At 42.3% G+C, this 19,082-nt stretch overlaps 1 protein-coding gene across 1 annotated transcript; it reads right to left on the bottom strand.

Moving 5' to 3' along the window:
* Positions 1-1,756: 1,756 nt before the first annotated feature.
* Positions 1,757-18,868, bottom strand: CCDC181 (coiled-coil domain containing 181). The gene is made up of 5 exons (XM_065397429.1): positions 18,722-18,868; positions 5,208-6,152; positions 3,286-3,432; positions 2,522-2,676; positions 1,757-1,919 (listed from the first exon to the last, which is right to left on the bottom strand). The coding sequence occupies exons 1-5, from the start codon at positions 18,866-18,868 to the stop codon at positions 1,757-1,759; spliced, it is 1,557 nt and encodes a 518-aa protein (XP_065253501.1).
* Positions 18,869-19,082: the final 214 nt, after the last annotated feature.

The following is a 19,082-nucleotide window of genomic DNA, read 5'->3' as shown; positions in this document are numbered from 1 at the left end:
TTCCCTTCTCCCCCCCAATAAAAAGGAAACATGGCATGCAGACTGCCTCAGGTCCAAGCCTGTCACTAAGACTGAGAAAGAGGGGAAGGTGGACAGGGAGTGTGAATTACCTTTGTGAAAGTAGAACAGGCTTTAGTTCTGTCACTATGGCATTTTTCACCATCATTAAACAAAATGTTAATTTTAAAGAGTTTAAGTGGTAGGGGAAGAGCTAAATCTGCATAAGTCAGTTATACTTTGAAGCCTCACATTTTAAGCAGGAAAAGAATAAGCCTATTTTTTTCCAATGGAATAATCAACTCCCATTAAGTCTTAGCTAGTGTAGCAAATTAAGTGGTGCTTTAGGAACTTTTCCTGTACTATGGTAGACACACCTAAAGGTTTTAATAACAACTTTTTTTTAAAAAAAATATAATTAAATACACAGTTGAGCTGTGTCTACTAAACAGGTGTTTTCCCAACACATCTGTCTCAAACCTACTATACTTCCTAGCCACACTTGCAGCAGTGCATTTTTTGAAATCTAGACGATTATCCCATAATGCTTTAGTAAGAGCACCCAACTGCACTCTAGGCAGCTGAAAGGAAGGCAGACCAGTGAAACTGGTTACAAAGGCACAGTTAATGTGTGTAGAGGAACCCCTCTACTCAACAGGACAGCTATGACTTAGTTGCAGAAAGACCCATGTTCCGTGTATGCAAGGCTTGAAACACTGTTAGTAAGAGTTAACTATATTGGGTATGGATACACACCATGTTTAGAGCCAGCCAGTTAATAGTAGGTTAAATTATTAAATAGCATAGTGTAGACCAGGCTGAAGAACTGTAAAGCCAATATCACTTGTGAGCATGCATGCTTATGTGCTCACTAAAGGTGTGGGCAGGGAACTAGAATGAAATCAGTTGAAACTGTTAGTATAAATATGAACCGTTTTTCACTTTAAAAACAAACAAATACAGCCATTCCTACATCTATGATGGAATGAACAGCATGACTTTTAGATTATCAAGACAGGGACACAGAAATTAGAGCCAAAGTTGTTCAGCTTGGTCTGCTTCAACAATTAGATTAATAGATTCTAAAGGTAGAAGGGAAAGAACACTGATCTGAACCTCTTGCATGACCAGCCATGGAACAAATTAAAGCACCCTTGCAAAACTGTTAAATTAACAAGCCCTGACACAGAATGTTCTCCCCTGCCCTTTACCAGGATGGGTGGCAAGGAAAGAACTCATCTTTTACTTCCTGTCAGTAAGTACAATTTGCAAGGGTTAATTAGGAAGATAGTTCAGAATGTAATCTGTGCTATACGAGTGAGGTATTAGTCAGCCCAGAAATGGAAGAATGAAATAGAGTGAATCTTCTGTGAGATAATGTCACTTTGTCCATTGTGGTCTCTTCAAAGATAAATATAGGTTACACTGCCCCCTGCATGAACATGCCAAACACAACTAAATCAACGCAAAGCAAACTTGCCACATCTATATGGATATTTATTCTCACTTTGGCTCAGTGGGCTTGAGAGCACCACTGAGGCATACACACAACAGAATCAGGTTTGTCATTTCAAATTCTAAATAAATAAACAAAATAAATAAAAGGTAAGTAGTAAACACATTGTCAGTTAAGAGAAAATTTTTAAACCATTATTTAAAGATTTTCAAATACCACAAAAGGGCAGGGGCTGTAAAGAGCTGCAGCTCAAGCCATATAAGGTATGGCAGCTGACATTAATATTCAAGACACATGAAACCTTCAGCTGTAATGGTCCGTGAAGCGGAAGGATTTAGGTTCAGAAATGGTGCAGAGAATATTCTGGATTTGTTTTGCTCTTCTGGCTTCTAGCCTAAGTTGCCTCGATCGCTCTTTGGCAGCCAGTTCCTCCGCTCGCTTTTCCTCTCTCTTTCTTCTTAGCCATCTGTGGAGAACCGAACAAGTTTGGAAACACTGATAGTGAGTGGTCAAAAGCTCTTTCTTTAATCACTGGCCATTACTTCTGGCTGTACTCAAAGCAGACAACTGTTCTCTTAACTGGGACTCAATCTAACTAGTTAACTAAAGCCACTGCATCACTTAGCAAACAGGCTACATCCAAGAATTAATTGTTTTTTTAGGGTCCAAGCACATGGGGGAAACTAGTGGGACAGATCTACAAGTGTGTCAGCAGTGAGAAGGAAGAGTGGGACCTTTGCCTGAAGCAAATGCAGTCCCTTTTCCAGAAACCTTTACTGATCTACAGCCTATGTTCCCAATACAACTTCCTACTATGGGGTTGCACCTTGATCAGCAAGCTGGGAACCAGCAGGAGTTGGTGATGTTGGGAGGGGGCTGGGGAGGGCATTAGCTGAAAGCTTCAGTTGGATGAGTACAATAAGGTTGGGAGGAGGGTCAGAGGAACTGAAAGTGAGTTCACCAGACTCTAGTCAGGGCTGGCCCTAGGCATCTGTGGATCTTCAGACTGCTGAAAGATACAACATTCAGATTTCCTTGCTCCATAGGAAATAAGAGCCATAGACCTACTGTTTAAAGGCTCTGTCACGTTCTTCTGTTCTTGGAAGGAAGTACAGGCACTCTTCCTGGCGTCTAAGGATTTCCATTTGTTTTTCTTTCATTTGATCTTGGTGCTTTTTTTTAAGCCATAACCTGAAAGCTTCCTCTGGATCTCTGTTCTCCTGCTATATAAAAGCACATACACACGTAAATAAATATGCTGTTTGTCTTTGAAATTAATATAACAGTACTACTTTGAACTTCTCCAGAATCTTCCATCCCAGGTTATGAAACATACTTTATAAACAATGCTGCATTTACCCTCACAACCTTACTAAGTATTATTGCCCCTATTTTTGAACTTGAGACAAAGCCCTGGTTCTAAGACTAGAGTTTTTGGCTGCGTTGTAATGTGTAAATCACTTGCTAACACAAGTGTAAATAAATGCTAGTGGAGACACTTCACAAACATTAGTTCCTGGTGGTTCACCATAGGGCTAAGCTAAATCATCATCATATTAAAATGCAATATAGTTACATTTCTCATAAGTGATCCTAGGACCATAAAGGTCACATGAGCACAGCTTGTTGCATTATGCAAGTTCATCCTGTTAAAACTGGAAAATTCTGATATATGAGCAGTTCTAGCACTTAAGAGAAAAAAGTGTGGCAAACATGGAATAGTCCTTGCTATGTTCATTTTTATAATGCTGAGCAAAACAGGTGTAAATTTCAATTTTTCTGAATACCTAGAGCACCCTTAACATGTATGGGATGGAGAGGTCTTAACTTACTCTACTATTTGAGCCTTCTAGTTCCTTTGCACGCTGAATTCGCTTCTCTTCCTGCACTTGTTCTTTTTTCTTCTGCAACCAAGCTCTAAAGACCATGTCATTCTCTCTCTTCTTTTCTTCTTCCTGTTGTTTTTTCTGTGCTGCTTCCTTGTGTGAAATTAGGGATTGAGTAATATCTTACAAGAAAGGTGTTAGTCTGACATATGCAAAGGGCTTTAGCATCAGAGCGAACAATACAAATAGTCTGAATTACATATCAGCCTTGCCCTAAAATGTACTGTGAGAACTGGGAATAATCAACGGACACATCAAGTCAATACTATCTTGAGGAGAAAACTGGCCTTGAGCACCTCTATGATTAAGGTTATATCTGGAGGCTTTCATTCTAACCATTATTATTACAACCTCAATTTCCAGAAGCCTTCCATGCTTTGTCTCAAATCACTGGAGATTCAGTAGAAATGGGTCAGGACACTTTAAACCAGATCTACCCCACGGTTCTAAGTGGTTTAAAATAGTTTCACTGACGTGTTTTCAAAACTCATTACAAGATTTCTCCTGCCTAGACGGACACTAAAAATCAAAAGTACTTGTGACTGCAGGGATTGGCCTATAATAGAGGTTTCTGGAGTGTGACCATGCATTGGGGTTGAGGAGAATGTCATTCAATTATGGAGGCACTGATAGCTTAAGACTTCTCTGAAGCTAACATGGTGGATTGCTTTTTTTAAAAAGTAGAAAATCTTTGAGAGGTCTGTAAACATTTGAGGATATTTTGGTCATTGCCAAGCATTCCAATAAACCACACTATTCAGAAATTTTGTCTTATGAAATTTTGTTCCTCTTTGCACAAAAGCTATGCACCCATCAAATTCAAAATACCAACATGCACCTCCTTTGAAATCCAAGTATCTTTTTCCCTGAAATATTTTAGCAATTGTCTTCAAAAACTGACAATCATTACACATTTTTGAGGTCTCTGCTACACACTTAATCTTTCAGAAACTTAGTTTTCCTACAATATACTATTTTCCTGAGAGCTAAGAGGAATCGTAGTACAGTTTCTTCTCTTTAGTACATGATTATAAAATAAAGGCACTGATCAACATTTTAAGTGTAGACAAGCCCTATGTCTTGTTTGAAATTGCTGTCCTACATAACAGTGTTGAGAGTTGAGTACTTGAGTTGTTTTCCATTTAACCCCTATATTAAAAACCCAGGTAATTACCACAAAAGGAAACCTTTGAGGTTGCTTGAGGGCAACACTCACCCACACAAACCTTTAAAAGCAAGGAAATGTCCAGTTACAGTGGCCTTCTTTAACATACTTTCATCTCCACACATCACATTCACCAACAGATTCTGCCGCTCTTTAAATAAGTTCCATATACTGCCAACATATACATCAACACACTACACACACCACATTCCTTACAATCACACTTCAATGCAAACCTTTAACTCCCACACACTTCCCCATGGGAAAACCATATATCATATACTTATTCGGCATACAGATTTTAACGTCACAGAGGTCAGAGTTAAGGTTTTGGATTGAAATGTGATGGCGTGGGGCATGTGTGTGTACTCTGTTATTGTACATGTTGGAGGTGTATGGGACTTATGAACAGAAAGGAAGAGTCTGTCAGTGAAAATGGTGAATGTGATGGGGGTAGGCATGTTTATGGATATATTAAATGGACGTTTCCTTGCTTTCCATGCATGCGCGTTGCCTTAACTAGTTTTTAATGAAAGGTTTTTTTGTGGATTTGGTTTATAAGTGCAAAGTATTATTATACCATTGGGCAATGAAAGAAATGATTGACTGAATGGCTTTTGAGAGGCAATATTTCCCATTAAGTTTGAGAAACACAGAAGGGCTGGTGGTCACTATGTTCTGGTTATTTCCTTTGTGTACTCACCTCTTTCCTTAGTTTCTCTTTCCTTTGTTGCATCTGTTTTTGCATCTCTTTTTGTTTGGGTGAAAGACCGTAGGTGGAGCTTCTCAAAGGAACATTTGCAGACTGCACCCTGCGGGGAGTTCTTCCCATTCCCACACTTCTTGCAATGTTGATGGCTGAGTTTGGGCGATACTTAGGGTTAGGTGGAGGCTTAGGGAAACAGACAAACTCTTCTCCAATGGGGAAGAAAGCATTTACCCCTGGCTGCACTAGAGGCTCTTCCTTTGTTAGACTGGGAGTGCCAAAAATAACGGAATGGGAAAACTTAGGAGAAATAGGCTGAGCTTCAATGTCAGTGAAAGAAACGCTTATCGGGGGCAAAAAGCCATGGCTTTCAATATCACGTAAACTCAAGAGTTCAAACTTCCCATCTTTCTCTACTAGGATTTTGCCATCCCTGTGTTCCTCATCCTTGCCACCATTAAGTGAAAAAGACATGCTTTGCAGTCCTGGCTCATTAGAAATATGCAGTTGAGACAGCCTACTTGAAACATCCTCTTCATTTTCAAGATCATTTTTATAAGCTTCCGTATCTTCTAGAGGGGGAACTTCCAAATCTACCAATTTATCTTTGAATTTTAGTTTCCTTTCTCTATTCTCATCCAGAGGTTCTTGGTTCTCCAGCAGCTTGTTGGCTTCTTCGATCTTTTCCAAAATATAACGCTTTATTTCTTCATCATCTTCCTCATCCAGTTCCTGCTGGTTTTCCAGCTTGGACTCCTGGATGGAGCTTTCACTGTCAGTATCAGATGTATGATCCAATGGTTTAACTTCGGGTATGGATACAGGTTTTTCTTCATTTGGTGGACTCTCCTTCAGATCTGCATCAGGCTGAGGAAGCTGATCTACACATTCTTTTCTTTCTTCATTGTCTTCATCAGTATTTGCTTCAACATCCTCTTCATTCTGATCAGGATTTTAAAAAGAACGTCAGTCCTCCTTTTAAAATTGTATAAGAAATAACCTCTCTAATAAGTTAAAAACTAACAAAGGGTAGTTTATACATACATCATATATAATTGAGGTTGGGACTTTAAAACCACAGAAATCAGAAAATTTACAGTTTAGGCAAACAACTGAATATGTCCCTTTGAGCATATTACTCAGTCTTTAAAGCCAGAAGGGACCATCATGATCATCTAGTCTGACCTCCTGAACACTGCAGACTACACACACTCCTGTAACAGACCCATAACCTCTGGCTGAGTTACTGAAGTCCTCACATCATGATATAGGCTTCAAGTTACAAAGAATCCACCATTTACGCTAGTTGAAGCCTGCAAGTCACCAATGCCATATCCTGCAGAGAAAGGTGAAAAACCCCCAGAGTCTCTGCCAACCTGACCCAAAGGAAAAAAATTTCCTGACCCCAAATATGGCGATCATTTAGATCCTGAGCATGTGGGCAAGACCCAACAGCGAAATACCTGGGAAATAATTCTCTGTAGTAGCTCAGACCTCTCCCCCAGTAGTGTCCCATCACTGGCTGTTAACCACCTGTTTGAGATGTTTGCTCATCCAAATTGGTCTGCAACCCTTCCCTATAAATTTTTTCCCCTTACTCGGGATACAGGCTTCAGATAGTTTGTGCAACTTTGACTTAAGTAATTCCAAGCATCCTCCACATTCAGTTCCTTGAGTTCTTCAGTCCAGTCCACTTCCCTAACTAATTCCCTTAATTTTTTAAGGTTTGCCCATTTGAAATCAAAGACCCTACTTGCAGAACTATTTTTGTTCAAACTGAATTAGCTCATGATCACTTGAACCAAGGCTGCCTCCTACAACCAGATCTTCTATAAGGTCCTCACTACTCACTAATACCAAATCTAAAATGGCCTCACCTCTTTTTGGTTCAGTAACTATTTGGTGAAGAAAAATGTCAGCTATCACATGCAGAAAAATCTGGGCCCTACTATTATTAGTAGCACTTGTCCTCCAATCTATATCTGGAAAGCTAAAGTCTCCCCTAATTATACAATTGCCGGTAGTCTTTATTTCATTAAAAACATTAAAGAGGTCTCTATCCATATCTAAATCAGATCCAGGGTGTCCATAGCACTATCCCAGGGGAACCTCTAATAATTTTCTTCCCGAAAGTGATATTGACACAGACCGTTTTATCCATTCCATCACTTCTAATTTCTTTAGTTTACCTCATCGTTAATATACAATGCTACTTCACCACCTTTACTTCTGTCTTTCCGGAACAGCACATACCCTTCAATACCTGGACTCCAGTCATGATTACTATTCCACCATGTTTGTTATCCCTATAATATCTGGCTTCACTTCCTTCACCAGTAGTTCTAGTTCCTTCATTTTGTTACCCAGGCTCCTTGCACGGATATACATATATCTTAGTTGTTTCTGCTTGGCTTTGCCCAGATTCTTCACCCAATTGGGTATAGTCATTCTACTGCTAGTATCGCCTACCTGGCTGTTGATTTCATTGGTACTGACACTACTGTACACCTTGCTGGAGCCGTAGACATAATTAGCAGTGTGAGCCAAAGGCTGTGAACCAGAGTAGGCCTGGCCTTGGCAAAATAACACACTAGGTATCAGCTAACACCAAGTAAGCACATTCCTGACTGGAGAGAATGGTACAAAAAAACCCACCGATCTCTCAAATAACTACATAAACACATCCCTAAGAGATAGTACAAGAACACACTGACCCCTCATAAGATAAGGATGTGATGGACAGGATAATGGATAAGGATGTTTTGTTCAAACTAGCAGGAACAAGGATAAAGGTGGCAAGTAACAAGGTTTGGAGTATAATACGTAACATGTTTGTATTAATGTATAAAAGGAGAAGTCATAGGAGGGGCAACTTTGTACTCACCAAGGTGACAGCATCCTGGTGTACTGACTGAGGGGGTACCTTGTCATGGGCATATATGTGTTAGTGTACCTGTAGCTCCTATGGGGTGCTAGTACCATGCTTTGTCGACAATAAGCCTGGCCATGGGCCTTTGCCACTGAACCGAGCCTGCGGTCTTTCTTATGAACAACATTGAGGTCCGCTGAATTAACATGCTGCACTGTCTGCTAGTGCAGCTGACATTGGAGCTCCAAGAACAGCAAGACTTGCAGAAGCAACAACATGCCACAGCACTAACAACAACTATCTTTCCTCTTAATGTCCATTCTCCTACCCACTGCTGTTACTTTCTCCACTGATGTATTCTCTTTCTTGATTTTCCTCCCGGTCATTAGAATCAGACATGGAGATTACATAAGCATCTTCCTCAAGTTCCTAGTATAAAGCTCTTTCAATCAATTGTGCCAACCTCCATCACAGGAGTCTATTTCTCTCCCTACTCGGGTGGAGTCCATCCCATGAGAACAGCCCTCTGTCCGTGAATGCCTCCCAGTAGTCAAACATCCCAAAGCCTTCCACCACTTCCTGAGCCAGCTGTTGATTATCATAATCTTGTCTTGTCTTCATTCTCATCCTCTAGGAACAGTCAGAATCCCACTGAAGATCACCTGACCCTCTATTTCTTTAAGCATCTTCCCCAGCCTAGCATAGTCTCCCTTAATGCGTTCCAGCAAGAATCTAGCAATATCATTTGTTCCCACATGAAGGACAAATCAGTGGATTATTTCCTGCTCCTATTAGGATCCTCTTCAGCCTCAGGTCCACATCCACCATCTTTGCTCCCAGCAGACAGCACACCCCTCTGTTCTCTGGATCAGTTCTGGCAACACACCTGTCTGTTCTTAGTAGGGAGTCACCAGTCACATAGACCTGCCTCTTCCTGGTGTTGAAGTTAATCTCTGGCCCACCTCCCGTTCTTTCTGGCCGCAAGTCCCCTTGTCTTTTGTTCTCCCTTGCAATCTTCTGCAAGTCCTCCTGTATCCTCCCGGGGCTCTGAACTCAGGCTTTCTTACAGGACTAGCTGATCTTTTCTTCCTTGCCCTCCCACCTTGTTACTGCCTGCTGTGCCCCTTCTTCATTTTCCAACTCAGCAAACCTGTTCCTGAGCTCTATTTTTCCTTCACTAGCCTCTTCCTCTGCCTAGTTCTCATAGTCAAATGCTTCCACTAACCACTTTCCAAACCCAGTCTACCACGTCAGCTTGCATCCATGACTCTTGACTTTTCCCTTAAGCCTCGAGCCTTCCCTCAATCATCTGCTCGAATCCCCTTCAAAACTCAACCATAGTTTCCACCTGCATCTCCAAACCTCAGATCTTCTCTTCCATCACCTCTATTAGGCAGCACTTCATACAAACAAAGCTCTTTTTGGGTATCTGCTCTAGAATAATGTACCTCCCATAGCATCCGGTCATCTGCATTGTCTCTTCCATTCCTTGGGTCACTACCACTGCTTCCTCTGTATTTGTCATAGCATTCCCTCCTAAGGTTCTGTCAAAGAATAGAAAAAAACCAAACACCACACCCCCACTTCCACAAACTTTCCTTACAAACTCCCCTGTTTTCAGCTGGGTGTGCTGGCTCCTGTGTCACTGGCTGGCTGGCTCATTCACTGCCTTTATAGGCTCTCTATCAGGGAAGCCCCGTCCCCTAATCAGAGTCTCTCACAGCGCATTGCCCCCTACCAGCCTCCGCAATTTGAAAAACATGCACATGCGCACACACACCCAAAAAACACAATAACTCACTCACAGTCCCTAAGTAACAGGGGCTTACCCCCTCCCACTGAACTCCCACTCAGACTCCACTGTTTTTGGCTCTGTTTGCTGGCTCCTGTGCCTCTGTCTGGCTCCTTTGTTGCCTTAACAGGCCCCCTAATCAGAGAAGCCTCACCCCCTAATCAGGGCTTTGCTTCTCTCACAGCCCACTGCCCCCTTCCAGCCTCTGCAAATATTCATTAGAAGAGGATCTTTTAGTACATGATCACATAATAAGGTTGTAACTCAGTTTTCATGACATGCTTGATTTTCGCTCCCTCATTAAAAAAATCTAATGTCATCAGCTTCAGAACTGGTATATGAAGTATGTGCCCAAGACACAATTTTTCGACCATGCTTAAACAGGACAGAGCTCAGAAGTGAGTCATTAAAAATATAGGTGTTAGTAGTGTCCAAAAAGTTCATTTTTGTCACTATAGCATAAAAATAGAAAGAGATAAAACTGTTTAGATCTTGATAGATAAATCCAGTAATGTACAGGATTAAATATGAAGGAATACAAAGTACTGTACGTGCATTCACAGTTATCAAGAAAAATGTGATTTATCAGTACTATTAAGCCAGGTTCATGGCTCAGCTTTTAAAGTTGCAAGCAGCTCTCCATTACAAGCCCTTATTTTTTGACCCCTGTGTATATTTGTTAAAAATAGCCCATTTTGTCTGAAAAGTCCTAGTTGTAAGGATAAATATTTGAGGATTTGAACACAAATGCTTTTTTGAGCTCCAGGTTTATTGACATGTCCCATTCTGCAGATTTCTCTAAGCCTTTTTGGTTTCCTATAACTCAGAAAAGAATTGTTATCTTACAGTAACTGGAATTATTCGAGATGCGTTGTCCCTATGTATATTCTACTATTAATCCACGTGTTCCACGTCCCTGAGATCAGACAAATCTTGCTAGCTGTGTCTGTCTGACCCATTTATGTGCCCTGGCTATCCTAGTGCCCAGTACCAGCGATATACAGGGCCACCCAGAGGGGGGGGGCAAGTGGGGCAATTTGCCCCGGGCCCCACAGGGGCCTCCACGAGGGTATTTCGGGGCCCCTGGAGCGGGGTCCTTCACTCACTCCGGGGGCCCCGGAGCTTCTTCCGCTCCGGGTCTTCGGTGGCAATTCGGCGGCGGGGAAGACCCCAGGCCCCCTGAATCCTCTGGGCGGCCCTGGCGATATATAGGGCAGTGCAGGACCAACCAACATTCTAATTCCTTCTCTACCATGAATCCACATAGTTTAAAAGTAATCTGAAGCAGACAGAAAGAAGGGTGAGTACTGGAATACACATAGGGACAACACGCCTCAAAGAATGACATTTACTGTAAGGTAAGTAACTTCTTTTTTGAGTGCTTGTCCCTATGTGCATTCCACTGTAGGTGACTCCCAAACCGCAGGTGAAGCAAGGAAGAGGAGGGCTGGAGTCCTACACAATTACAGACCCTGAAGGACTGATCTACCAAAAAGAGGTGTCTGAAGCAGAAGCCTCTACTAAAACATAATGTCCCAAAAGTATGTACAGAACTCCATGTAGCCACCTTACAGATGTCAACAATATGAACATTTCTAAGGGAAGCTATTGTGGTTGCCTGACACCTGGCTAAGTGCCCTCTAATATGAGATCGCACCAGTGGTTTGGATAATTCATAACAAGGTTATACAGCCAGCTATCCACTTTGATAATCTGAGTGGAAGTCGCATCATTTTTCATTTTCTTAGTGAACAAAATGAATAGTTGGAATGTTGGAAAGGTTTCACACTCTGAAGACAGAAGGCTAATGCCCTCCACACGTCTAAGATAGGTAATTTCATCTCTCCCAATTAGCATGTGGTTTAGGATAAAACACAGGTAAGTGAATTTTTTGGTTAATGTGAAATTCCAAAACAATTGTAGGCCTCACCCTAAATTCGTACCTAAGAGATACTTTATCATGGTGAAAAGCTGTATAAAATAAAGGGGATCTTACATGAGTGCTCCCAATTCTCCCACTTTCCTAATTGATATTATTGCCACAAGACAGTCTTCAGGGAAAGGTGAAGCTAACCATTCAAACAGTGGTCTCACTAAGTGACAAAACTAGGTTGAGGGCCCACATAAGCATAGGTTTAAACACTGGAGGAAATACTCTCCCTAGCCTATTCAGTCATCTAGATGTGGTAAGGTGAAAAAATACAATAGAATTGTCTATAGATAGATGGAATGCACTAATGGCTGCTAGGTGCACCCTAAGAGAACTGAGTGAAATATCCCAGGTTTTTAAACAATCGAATGTAATCCAAAATCTCTGATATACTAGATTAAAGGGGTAAGAGTTGACGTCAATCAGATACAAATCTCTTCCACTGTGCATCATAAAATTTTCTTGTAGGACATTTCCTACTACTGATTAGGATTACTTGGACTTCAGACGAACATGATCTCTCTAACTCAGACATCTGTCTAAATACCAAACTGTCAGGTGGATGGATCAGGATGCCCAACTGTTCCTTTGTCTAGAGAGTTAAAAGGTCAGATGTTAGAGGCAGACGAATCAGAGGACGGATGGAAAAAATGGAAAGCCAAGATAATCGTGGCCATCTCAAAGCCACCAAAATAACTTTTGCTTTGATTGTTCTCAGTACCTTGGAAGAAGAGGAATTGGCAGGAATGTGTATATTAAGGTTTCTGACCATTGAAATTGAAAGGCAATCCATCAGAGAACCTGGACTCTGTCCTTTCCTTGCACAGAACTTCTGCCATTTCTTGTTTGTGTCCGTTACAAACAGATTTACTGCTGGCTGACCTCAACAGCTAAAGACGGCTTGTACCGCCTACTCAAAAAGCACTCATTCATGATCCCTGAAAAAATGCCTGCTGAGATCACCTGCTAGTGTGTTTTGTACACCCAGTAAGTGAACTGCTGACAGAGTGAGCTGATAGCATGTGCACCAATTCCAGAGTCTTATTACTTCTTTTCACAGGAGGGAAGAATATCCTTCTCCCTGTTTGCTTATGTAATATACTGCTGTTGTGTTGTCTGACAATTTAAATGGACTGATTTGGAATAATTGGCAGAAATTGATTGCATGCATTGTAAACTGCTCTGAGTTCAAGTATGTTGATGTAAACCCAGATTCTTGTGGAATCCAAGTTCCTTGCACTAGGGGCCCATCTAGATGGGCTTCCCATCCAAACAAAGATACAAACAACAAAGATGGAGTTTGTCATGTGTTGTTATGTAGGTGCATAATGCAATGTGACCTGGCAGACAGCTACAATATCCTACAGTTGTTCAAGGACTTGACTGCAGTTGATTTATTCGATGGACATGGTCTGAAACTTCTCACAAGGCAAATGAGCTTTGACGACCTTGGAGTCCAATCTCACTCCTACAAACTCGGTACTTTGCATTGTTCTTATTCTAAACCCCATATTTTGGCAGAAAAGAAGAGGAGTAGGCACTGACTCTTGAGCTTCTTAATAAGATCTCCCTTCGACTAGCCAGTCATCTAGATATGACCAGACTTATCCCTTTTTGACACAGATATTACTACTAACATCTTCATGAATAGTCTGGCGTTGTTGATAGGCCAAACGGAAGCACTGTGTTGGTAGCAATCAGGATTGATGATAAATCTTAGGATCCTCTTGTGTGTTGGATGTACATCTAGGTGAAAATAAGCATCTTTGAGATTGAGAAGAATCTCCTTGAACTAGCAATGGAATTATTGAGGCTAAGATGATCATTCTGATTTTTAAATGACAAACTGAAGTGTTTAGCTGTCTCAGATCTAAAACGGGTCTTCATCCTCCTGTGAAGTAAGGACGTATCTGGAATAAAAGCCTCTCCTCCTGTTTTGAGTGGATAACTGTAACAGAGAAATTCTATGTCTTGTAGAAGAAATGTCTCAGTAGAGGGGTCCCTAAAAATGGACAAGGAGGTGGATTGTAGGAGATAAAAGTGTGAATTTGTATTGTATGAAAGGCAGTAACAATTTCCAGTACCCATTTGTCATGAGTCCTCTGTAATTCCTCTAATGGAATTTGAATGGAGTCAGCAATGCTCTTCAGCAATTCGTGAAAGGATTTAAACTCATCAGGATATGAAGATGAGACTGGTACAACTACCTCATCAGGAGAAGAAAATAAAAGACTGACTGAAGCTTCTCCTTCTAATTTAAGTAGTTTACAGGAGAAAAAATCCCACGCAGTGGTTGCAACCCAAACATTGCAGTAATGTGGTGGTGCCCAAAACCTAGAAGCTAAAGTTCACTGGAAACGGATGATAGTTTGAAACATAAGGATGATTAGTCTGGTTCACTTTTGTTTGTACTAAGAGAAATATAAAAATCAAACAAACAAACTGGTGAAGTAAGTAACTTGGATATTTTTAATTACTTCAGTTGAAATTTATCAAAGGTATTTTGTAACATAAGTGAAGAATTTTTTTAAAATATATGACATATGCCTTATTTTATTGGTATCTTTAAGGATGGTGTGGTAACCATAATTCTGAATGTCTGAATTTTAATGGCGTAACAATCAAATCTTGCATACATATTATATGTGACATGTTCAACTGAATGGAGAAATAATCCCAGATAATAACATTCAGTTGTTTCTCTGTTTCTTCACAGAGCACACGACTTCTAGGGTTGTGATCTTATTTACATAAATGAGGGACCTCTGGAATCATATTTCTCTGTATGTGTACCACTTACAGAAAAAATGTGGCTTTTATTTTTAATTAAAAATAAGATTAAGACATTTTTAAATCAACAGGATTGCAGTTTGACAAAACAGAAGAAAAGAGGAAAGGAAGTGGAGGTAGGACAGAAGGGAGGAGGAAGATGATTGGGAAAGGGCTGGCTGACTGATGGCTGGCTTCTCTGTTGCATGGTGCACATCAGAACCAATATGAGTAGAAAGGGGGTCAGAGGGAAAACACAGTTATATGGCAATAATCCAACACTATATAGTTAATGTCCATACCCCATTTTGAAGACAAAGTGCTACGTAGATAACTCTATCCCCTCTACCACTACTGGTACCATATAGAAGCTCACCTCCATAAGTCCTGGTAGTCTAATGAAAAGGCACTCTGAATGCCTTATTCATCTTTCACGTGAGCTTAAGTAAAATTCAAACATCCTCATAAGTTCCTGCTGTTCTGCGTAACAAACTCCTTTGCTGCTTTTCCAAACCGTGCGTGTGCGGAGAATCAGCAGTGGTTGTCTGAGGTCCTGTCAGTGACAGGACCATGGCCAACGTTCCCTCTAAATTTTCTCTGTGCTGAGCAGGCTACAAACTCCACTGAGGACTACATTTTTGTCCTTGGGCAAACTTACACTTCGCTATTTAAGAAGAAACAAGCCCCTCACAGCACTGTGGGAGAGTAGACAATTGATTGCAATTGCTTTTTTGAGAGATTACAGTCAACTGTGTAAATAAATATTCCAGGACTGTTTAAAGTATGGATTATGTAAATGTGTATTTAAGGACTTCAGAAAATGCCTAGTTCTGACAGGGCCTACTACAATAGGGTATCATGTAAATGTGTGTCCAGGGAGTTTTAAAGACATGTATTATTGTGCCAATAGTGGAACATTCAGTTGGAAGCATGTCTCAAGCATTCCACTTCTAGCAGAGTTGATACCCATAATTAAGTAAATTGTGAAGTGTTGCTAACAATTTTGTTCAAGATTCTACATTGCCACTTTCAGTGCCAAAACTTTAGTCATTCAGGGGTGTGAAAAAACACATCCCTGAGCGACAAAAGTTTTAGCGCTGAAAAGCGCCAGTATAGACAGCCCTTTATTGCCGGGAGCTGTGCTCCCGGCGATAAAGCTACCACTCCTCGTTCTGGGTTATTATTTTTTATCACCAGGAGAGCTCTCCCCCAGCGATAAAGTGTGACTACACAGCGCTGCCGCAGCAGCGCTGTAACATGGGCAGTGTAGACATACCCTTAGTCATTAAACTCAGGTCCATGGATGAAAGTAAAATTACCACATCTGGCATTACCTGTTACTCTATCACAAACAAAACAGATTTTTGCCATGTTTGTGCAATAATTAATAATTAAAAAAGGGAAAAAATGTCACATTACTGATATTTGAAAACCAGTTACTGTAACGGTTACTTTAGGAACTTCTGTGTCATGGTCAGGAGCTTCAGGTCTTGAGGGACCTCTCTACCATCCCTTCCCAGGAGCCCTTGCCACCCCCACTCCTTATCCTTTCTGGCTGGCCCTGAGAAGCAGGAAATGAGATGTGCTGTCCTGCTGGGGATAGGGGTGGGGAAGCCCATCTGCCAACTATATCCAGTGGTGAGCTGGAGCTGGTTCACGCGAACCAGTTGTTAAATTTAGAAGCCAGTTTAGAACCGGCTGTTAAAGGGATGGGCAAACTCCGGCCCACCTGAGCTCCCGGGTAGGGAGACTCCCCTGGCCCCTCCCCCACATTCCCCCCTCTCGCAGAGCCTCAGCGTGCCGCGCCGCTGGCACCAGCGCTCTGGACCGCTCCTGGGTAGCTCTGCAGCTCCTGCCGCTTTGAGCAGCATGGTAAGGGGGTGGGGCTGCGAGCTCCAGCGGGCCTCGCGGCATCCATACGCACTGCCCTGAGCAGCATGGTAAGGGGGCCGGGCCGGGGCTGGGAGGAGGGGTTGGATAACGGGCAGGGAGCAGTTGGAGGGGGGCGGAGGTTCTGGGGGGGGGCAGTCAGGGGACGGGGAAGGGTTGGGTAGGCGTGGGAGTTCCTGGGGTCTGTCGGGGTGGTGGTGGATGGTATCGGGGCAGTCAGGGGACAGGGAGTGGGGTGAATTGGGTAGGGGATGGACAGGGGACAAGGAGCGGGGGGGGGTTGATGGGTTGCGGGTTCTGAGGGGGGCAGTCGAGGGCAGGACGTGGGTGGGGGTCAGATTGGGGGGACAGGCTGTTTTCGGAGGCACAACCTTCCCTACCCAGCCCCCGATACAATTTTCAACCCTGATGTGCAGGGCCGGCTTTAGGAAGTGCGGGGCCCAATTCGAACAATTTCGACAGGGCCCCAGCAGGGATGACTTAAAAAAAAAAAAACCATGCAAAAAAAATGTGGGGCTTGTACTCACCGGGTGGCACTCAGAGTCTTCGGCGGCACTGAAGGATCTGCCACCGAAGTGCCACCGAAGACCCAGAGCGAGTGAAGGACCCGCCACCGAAGTGCCGCTGAAGACCCGGTAGGTAGTTAAGTTTTTGGCAGCTCATCACTAACTATATCCTAATTCTGCAAACACTGCTCACCCCATTTGTGGTAACTTTCATCCTCTCTGCCCCTCACTATTCTGGTGGTTTTCCCTTTTGCCACTGTTTGGCAGTGTCTCTACCACTTTCTTAACACCGCTTCTACCCCATCCCTGATTTTGCCTATCTGCCCCTCTCCTTCCCCTGACTCTGTCTGTTTGACCCCCCCTGTGTATACAGTTTTTCCCCAGGCACAAATTCAGCCCATCGCTCCTCTCCAGCGTGCCCCCTCTGCACCTTTTTAGCCATATGAACAGAAGGCAGCCCGCATAATGATTCCAAGTGAGAGCAGAGTTAAGGCAGAGGCTTCAGCAGATGTTACTGAGCATGCTCAGATTTCTTAAACAAGTTCAGGAACAGAAAAGTAGCAAATTGCGCCAGAGAGCAGTTTGTGCCACACTCCCAGCTCCTGGCTGCACTCCCAGCCATGTGACATGGGCAGTGGATACAGGACAGATGCACGGCTATGTGGCCACACAGCTCACAGGGAATGTTGATGGTAGCAAACATAGCTATGCTACAAAGGGCCAAGAGGAGGGCAACACAAACCTGTTTTCCATACACAAAAAGCAACCATTTACTCTCAGTCTGGTCTGTTTACTTTCATTCTCTTTTTTTGTTTAAGTTAAGTCGCTATGAGAGAGCACAGTGTGTTGTCTCCCCCACCTATTACAGTCTGCACTGAACTGAATACAAAATAGCCATCCTTAGAGATTCAAAGGTGCAGTATATAGAAAACAGTCACATAGCTAAAATATACCACACAGATGAGATGCAAGCTACAGGAAAAGGCCCTACTCTTATGAGCTCAGCTTTCTATTAGAACTGATGGCCATGCTTCCAGAGGTGATGATGTGAAAGAGCTGTGGTCTCCAAAAGGCCCAGCAATAGTAGGACTTGAGTTCTATCCCATATGGTTTCACACTTGAACAGGAGGATGTGGCTCTCATTTCTGTTGTCAGAGTCCCATTCACCCTCCACCTTCCAGTCTCTCCACCCAACAGAGGCCAGAAAGAGAGCAAAAGGAAGGAGAGAAGAATAGCAAGAGTGGTAGGAGGGCAGTACCAAACATAGCCTGCCTGAGACAGGCTATCAAACAGTGACTTTCATAATCAGCTTCCATTTTGGCACTAACTCCTCTCTCACTGAGTCCTTCCATATTCCCATCTTCACGTAATTTGGAACGAACCAAAGCTTGAGTAGCAAAGTGGTATGAGGCAACATAAAAAAAAAATCATAATGGGAGTTGCACAAATGCTTAAAGACACCACCTTGGAAATGGAAGAAGTACTTTTTATCCACGCACATTATCTTTGTCCCTATAGGGAATATTGGCTTTTCTATTTTAAAGACAGGAATGATCTGAGTAACTGAAAAAAGCCATGGTGCACTGCATCTCTTTTCACTAGAATCCCAAATACCCTTTTTCCTAGTTAAATATAAGCACGTTTACAATTACATACATATTCCAAATCAAACTTTGCATTGATTGTATGTGGGGTTCAAGTTGTTAAAATCTCCAAGTCTACTGTAAAATAACTAGCATTTTCCTAATCAAATACCTCTGTTTCCCCAGGGTCGTCATCTTCTTCTTCTTTTTCTTCATTAATAAACCACTCAAGATCCTTTTCAAAATCATCCTCATATTCGGCACTTTCTGTTGAGTCACCAGCCTCTCTTAAGTCATTAGTGTCTTTCTTGTCACTCATTTTGGCTTTGTGTTACAGCAATGCTACAAGAGGGGGAAATATTCTTATTTTCACAAGACTTTTATTGACACACAACAATATACTGTTGATACCTGTGGCATATAGGTAAAGTGGTGGACAATACCACTGCCTAGCTATTTCTACAGCACCTTACAAGAGAGGATCCCAATGGGGTTTCCATCGTGAATGGATTTACCCTTTCAACCCCTGTAAA

This window comes from Emys orbicularis, chromosome 1 (assembly GCF_028017835.1).
Source record: "Emys orbicularis isolate rEmyOrb1 chromosome 1, rEmyOrb1.hap1, whole genome shotgun sequence".
NCBI lineage: Eukaryota > Metazoa > Chordata > Testudines > Emydidae > Emys > Emys orbicularis.
The sequence above is the reverse complement of the archived record's forward strand: the minus strand, read 5'-3'. Positions and strand labels throughout refer to the sequence as shown.